General features: G+C 38.7%; 1 protein-coding gene across 1 annotated transcript; it reads right to left on the bottom strand.

Moving 5' to 3' along the window:
- Positions 1-1,092: 1,092 nt before the first annotated feature.
- GCK72_022933 (uncharacterized protein) lies at positions 1,093-3,522 on the bottom strand (the record flags this gene model as incomplete). Its single annotated transcript, XM_053735137.1, has 4 exons — positions 1,093-1,399; positions 1,558-1,817; positions 3,041-3,301; positions 3,382-3,522. The coding sequence occupies 4 exons, from the start codon at positions 3,520-3,522 to the stop codon at positions 1,093-1,095; spliced, it is 969 nt and encodes a 322-aa protein (XP_053578703.1).
- Between the last annotated feature and the right edge of the window lie 3,311 nt (positions 3,523-6,833).

Below are 6,833 nucleotides of genomic sequence, written 5' to 3'. Positions count from 1 at the left end.
TCACCTCTCTTAACACAATTTTTTAGCTCTGTTTCAATTAAAGTTTTGATTTCCTATTTCAAAAAAATACTCAAGGCAATTTTCATATTCTCTCGCTTTGTTCGTCGTCCGATATGGGTACTTGGTTACTGAAAAAAAAAGAAAAAGTTCACTCAAGACGGATATTTTGATTTGTGTTTACGCAGGCTACTGTAGCCAAGTGGTTTGATCTTCAGTAAATCCATTTCTCGGACTAATTTCGTCTCATTAGCACTCAAAAATTACGTTGAAGCAGCTGAAGTCTAGATTTTCTGCCAAAAATATGAACGATGGAATATTTCAAAAAAAATGAAGACTGAGTAAACGAAGCATGTTGGAATGCAATGACTGACCCGCGCAATCGAGCGACAAAGTGACATGTTCTCCTTTCTAACGAAGAATTGATTATTGACAGTGGATATTTCGTTTAGAGACATAACTAAAAGAAAAACAACTTGCGAGAACTTTATTTAGCATCTCTTACATGTAAGTTCGACAACTAATCCTTTTTTACGTATAAGTAGTTCATACTGTTTGATGAAATAAAATAGAAAAAATAAAACATATTGTTGATGCGACAGGGAAACAAGGGATAACTAAAAGAAGAGTGGCTGAGGAATCCTTTCTGTATGGAATGAAAAGAACAGCTGATGGCAGAAGACGCAAGACTGTCCCCTGAAGAAGACTGATTTATTGACTGCGAGAATAACTTTTACCATTGTGTGAGCAAGTGTGCCTGAGATGACGGCATACGAAGACAGATGTGGGATAACAGGGATAAACTCACTGTGGGATAAACGAATATGTTTATGTTGTCAGTACATTACACATAACGTTTGTTTTGAACTAAAAATCGTAAAGTTTCACATAAAATGTATTCTTAATCCCCGTCCATCATTAAGTACTAGTCTTTTTTACATCTGATAATGACTAGAATACGAGTTTTTCACATCTGATAATGATTAGAATACACGTCTGAAAAATGAAAACAGCAATTTATTGTTATTTCCAAAACAAAAACAATGAAGTTTAGAGATTCGCTGCAGCGTTTGGGTTGTTTGATCTAGAACTGGCTTACATACTATTACCAATTTCACCGCAGGCCGAATTATCAAGTGAGACCGGAACAGTTACCGCAGTTGTTGACGTCGCATCCTGCATTGCCTTTATATCGGCTTCATACTCTAGCGTTGCTGCAGCCAGTAGCTGTGTATCGGGAAACAAGACATGTTGTAAGTGAGCGTTCTTCTTACTCTCCGGCTGCTGACGCTTCTTGACCGTGAATCGCTTTTGACGGCGAAGATAGCCTCCTTTTTCAAACATATTTCCGCAATTCTTGTGGAGTGTCCAGTAGCAACCTTTGCCTGGTTTCCATAAGGATCTGTAAAAAGGAAAGACTAATAGGGAAGCGGAAACAGTTAGAAACGTGAAAATAAACTTGAAACGTTTTTCCTTTCTCTCTCAAAATCTAGCCTAGCCACCAAAACTTTTGAATCTCCCAAAAAGCAAGTAAAATTCATATTCTCCCTTTTCAAGTACCTGTCAACTTTCACAAAACAATCGTTGTACGATAGACAATGGCGAACCGAGTTTTGCCATCTTTGTTGATTATTCAGGTAAAACGGGAAAAGCATCATAATCCAATCATAGATTTCTGCAAGTGTCAACTGGCGGTCAGCTGACTTTTGGATAGCCATAGTTATCAATGAAATATATGAGAATGGCGGCTTCAAGTTCCCATATGTTCCTTCCCGCATAATTTTTTCCAGCACATTGGCATATTCTTGTTCGGACAAATCCTGGAAACTTCTTTTGGACAACGACTTGGACTGATTATTGTAAGTCTAGCATAAACCTATTAAACAGTGATAAAAATGAAAGTAAGCGCGCACATCAGTTGCATAGTTGGTTGAAGGATTTAGTCCATTGGTTAATTATTTTTCTCAAAAGCAAGAAGGGGCAAACGTTCATTTACCTAGTTGTGACAATCCGTTTCCTTGCGTCATGTTTGATGCCAAATTAATGTAAGTGGATCCCAATTGATTGACCGCCGCATACTGGTTGTAGTTGTAATGAAGGAAATTGTTTGAGATCGATGAATACTGCCAACAGGTGTGTTTCTATTAAGGAAAAACATTAAAGCTAAAAACAAACAAATCAATGTGTTTCATCACGGACTCTTTTCTGTAACTTTGAAATGGAAATGTAAGTTGCAAGAACATCAATCACTACACTTTTTCGAACTCCGCCACCTTCTGGAACTTTTCCACGAGTGGCGCGAAAACCACCGCACCAACAACAAGGCAGCGTCTTCAGTGTTTGTAAAGTGTTCACTCAGTACTCGCTTCATGCGCACCCAATGAATGGTCTACTCTTTTCGTAGTTTCCCACAACACCAACTTGTCGGAGGACAATCAAGGACAATCAGTCAACGACACCACAAACACCTGCACCATGACTTTGCTTTCTACCTTAGAGTAGCTCCTCCTCTCGTATAAAGAGTGAGCATTCTCTGGCTATGGGTGAGAAGAATAGGCTCTCGAACAAGAAAACTACCAGCCAAGCCGATCGTCAACTTCAATTATTCATTTGTCATCGCTCTAATAAAGATGAACTGGTACATCATGTTCTTTCTCTAGCATACCCAAACATACACACAGTTACAACAGCTTAGGGATTGAGGCGGTTACCGGACTCTAAAAACTCGGCCGGCCTAACCTCCTCGTCACAGTCATTGACAGGAAATGTAAACCTTATCGAATTGTTTTGAAATCGTGATTGTTAAAGTTGGGAAACGTCGAAATGTTGCAAGCCTGAGATTCCAAAAATGTCATATTTTTCCATTTTGTTAAACACTCTCAGAAATGTGGTACCTCTTATTTTGATTATTTTCTTATTATTTTCTGCTCAAACCTATGTGATGTAGAACTTGGATCAATAGAAGTCCAAACAAATCATTTTAAGTGGTTTAATCAAATGACCTTAACACCTCATTTTCTTTCTATTTTGCCCTTCTACTTACTGGATGATTTAGAAAACTGGTTGCTGAAGTCACGGCTTTGTCGTTTCCAGCGGCTACTATGTTTGGCAACATGCTAATTCCATCATTCCTTATTGACGCAGCTCCGTCAAAAACCTCATTTTCGTAAGATGTCTCATCATTTTCCGTCTTTACTTTTTCGAGATTCGGAGCGTTCTCAAAATGTGTTGTTGCCATTGTCTTCTGCTCCTCTTCATAATTTAAATCACAATCATTGTCCGTTAATGGTTCCTCTTTAACAACCTGAAAATGTGTACTTAGTCGTATACGACGGATCGTATTGTGTGAACCCTCTTGTTTTTAAACGCGTTATATCTACTCACTTTCTTGATATTGTCATTTATTGGATGAGATGCAGGAACATCTAACGTTTCGCCGCAGGAAATTGTTCTGTAGTCATTGCTCGAGATCTCTTTCAGTGGATTCATATTCACTTCTCCAAATGAGTTTAGTGATTCTGGCATCACATACTTTGGAAACATCACTATAGTCTTCAGAACTGTTTTTTTTTCCAACAAAACTCGCTCGAGAGAGAGTTATGTGTGTTTTCTTTTAGAATTATTGTTCTGAAATTAAGGAGGATCTATTGACGAAGCGGCTTGAAAAGAGTTTCAAAGAAGCGTTGATTTGTGGTGTAGAAAAAATAGTTTGAAAACATGAATTATGAAAAATCAAACATAAGAGAAAAAATTGAAGAACCGGCAGAAGGACTACCTCTAGATTCAATATCTTCAAGTCTCCAGTCTGACTGCCTGTGTACACATCAAGATGACTGTAGGAATAAGTGAGAAGGAGGGGAAAGGGGTCTTTGTGGGTATCCTAAAGACGTGACGTCACATCTTATGTGTGACTGAGGCTATTGTGTCGTTAAGGATTCCTCCCGCACAAAACCCTGCAGACGATACTGACTAGTACGATGAGATGCACATTCAAACTGTCGGTAAGAGAGCTTCAAAATTTTACAAAATTTGTGAATGGCTGCCTTAGTAAGCAATAAAAATGAAGAGCAGATGTGAAATCATAGCATAAAAATAAACAAATGTCTCTGATGTACTCTGACATGGCGGATCAAAGTTTTTAATCACAGACCAGCTATTGTGGGAGAATTCAGATATACAGAACAGTGCTTGTGAACGGGACGGAAGTTAAAATGCAGATCGATTCTGGATCGGATGTTGGCTTAATCACCAGAGATGACTGGAATCGAATTGAACCGCCACGGCTAAAGAAGGACAAATCAGTAATTTGTAATGTAGCCGGAAATTTGAAGACCATTCGTGGAGAAATCAGTTGCGATGTATAATTCGGGGAGAGTCAGATATGGGCGAGAGCGTTTGAAGGAAATATTGATTATCTACTTGAGCTAGATTTGAGATTCCCGAAATAGTCAAGATGGCCAGGGAAATCGAAAATGTGGAGATATGAAGAAGTTCAAAAATGTTAACATTAGACTGAACCATAGAAAGAAAGAAGAGGATAGGCGGCAACCCCAGAAAAAAGATGAGAGATCTTTCACACTGCAAAAGTAAATCTACCGTAAGTTGCCGTTAGTCGAACAGTGTAAGTCGTTTGCACAAAGAATGTAGTAGATAGGCTGTGTAACCTTGACAACCAATTAAAATAGGAGGACAGAGAGAGAGAGAGATTGCTACGTCTTTAGACTGTGCTCTTACGTTATGATTTTGAACAGGCTTTCAAGGATGTACAGGATTGTTAAGGCAGTCGCCCGAAGAGACAACAACAGGAGGAATAATTTGCCTTTAAAAATAGTTCAAGTTGTTTGTGATGACGGTTCCTCTAGGTTTGGAAATAGTAGAGAAAAAACAGACGAATCATACCAATAAAAGAAAAGATGTTGCGTTAAAAATCATTACGAATCACGCATCAAATTAGAAGTTAAAAAGAAGGAATAATATTGAATAGGTGGTGGGGGGCTAATATTGAATAGGTGGTGGGGGGCTAATATTGAATTGGTGGGGGCTAATAGTGAATTGGTGGGGGACTAATATTGAGTAGGAATCGCATGGAAAAAGGCTTAGCTAGGCTCTCGTGGGAGGCTCAATTTAAGAAATAGGGGGTGGGGGCTCATCTTGAACTAGTATCTGCATTGACTTCCCACATGGAGAAATTGGGGATAGGTGGAATGGGAGTTGACAGCAGTTTTGAGAAGAAACAGATGCAGAGTGCAAATAACGAGAGACACCACACCACAAGGGCAGACGAGATTCTCAGACTTCATGAGACAGATGAGTGATGGATAGAGCAATTAGCACATTGGACAACACGTTTTTTCCCATCCCACGTAACCTTTGGACCATTCTCCAATCTATAATCTACGATGACGTCATCACCTGTCGCGTCTTTCGAGAACATTCCACATATGCCACGTTTCCCCAGAACCATTTTCCCACTTTATACTTCTAGATGGCGTCATCACCTGTCGCATCCTTCTAGAACATTCTACGTGTTTCTGCTGGTCAAATAATGTGTCGATCTCTGTCTTTTTGGCCATTTCTTGCTAACCATTTTTTGGTGGAGCGTTATATTTCGATTTTTAATGATCTGTCTGCATGCTTCACATTTGAGCAAGTATGCTCAATATATTCTTGTTTGGAAGACAAATTGGCATAAGTCAATTTTCCCACTTGCTTCTCCTTCCAATTTTTTTCTCAACATTTGTCAGGTCTGATGTGAAATTCTTAGTAACGTCTTTAGATTCAGTAATCTTTTGCTAAAGGCTCCAATTACATTTATTGAGATTGTAAAAATGTAGTTTATTCGAATAGTTGTTGATTTGGTTAACATCTTGTCATTATCAGTGCTACCATGCCGTCCCGAATTTTTCATTCCACATAATCACTAGAACTTTGTCATTTCTTCCGTTTGTCAGTTTTATCGATCCTTCCTAACTTTTTTCTAAAAAATCTTGACATACATCTTCTTATTTGGCCTATCTCGTCTTTATCTTTTTCTTCTTGATAGATTGATCGGTTGCTAATCATCTGACACATTTTTTACGCTTTCTACTATCCACTTCTCAACTGCTTTCACCACTTCTCTCACATTATGTATTCTTGCCAAGAGCATTATTCTTGCTTCGTACGATGTATGTAGGTTGTGATGCCTTGTTTGGCGTGTTGACCTTCGTTTTCGTATTTATCTATCAATCTGACCATCTGTTGGTCTATTTTCAAATTGGCTCATAGAGAGTTTCGACTATTTTTAATAAGATGAACACAAAATCTTTTTCCGCTTTTGTTCCAAAGATCATAACGCGCTTGCAACGTGCTCCGCGATATGTCTTACTTTTTTTTTATTCGTACCCGAGCAATGTTTTTCTATAGCTTCATCAACCCAGTGGTAGTATGTACGATAGTGCGGCATAAAGGGAGTCCGGGGATCGACTCACTCCCCCGACAAGTTTTTTTGATGTCTTTTGTGTTCATCGGTTTAAAAATCCAGAATCAACACGGTTTCCTGAAGCTGCCCGTCCATGTAGACTCCTTACAACGTTTAGAAAACATTAAAAATAAGAAAACTGTCCAGATCGCGGAGGACTGGTTTAAAAAGTCACAAGACCATTTATAGAAGCGGGGCAGATCGATAGATGGTTAGATTGATAGATAAATAAGAAATCGAAGAGTTTTCTCAAACGATGAAACGCGTGGTCAACATGCCTAACAAGACCGATACCAAGAAACAATAACTCTGTTAGCTGAAATACTCAATGTGCTAGCAGTGTAGAAAGTGCGTCAAAAAATGAAGTCATGAGAAA

Source organism: Caenorhabditis remanei, chromosome X (genome assembly GCF_010183535.1).
Source record: "Caenorhabditis remanei strain PX506 chromosome X, whole genome shotgun sequence".
NCBI classification, from domain to species: domain Eukaryota; kingdom Metazoa; phylum Nematoda; class Chromadorea; order Rhabditida; family Rhabditidae; genus Caenorhabditis; species Caenorhabditis remanei.
This window is presented reverse-complemented; position numbering and strand designations above follow the sequence as displayed.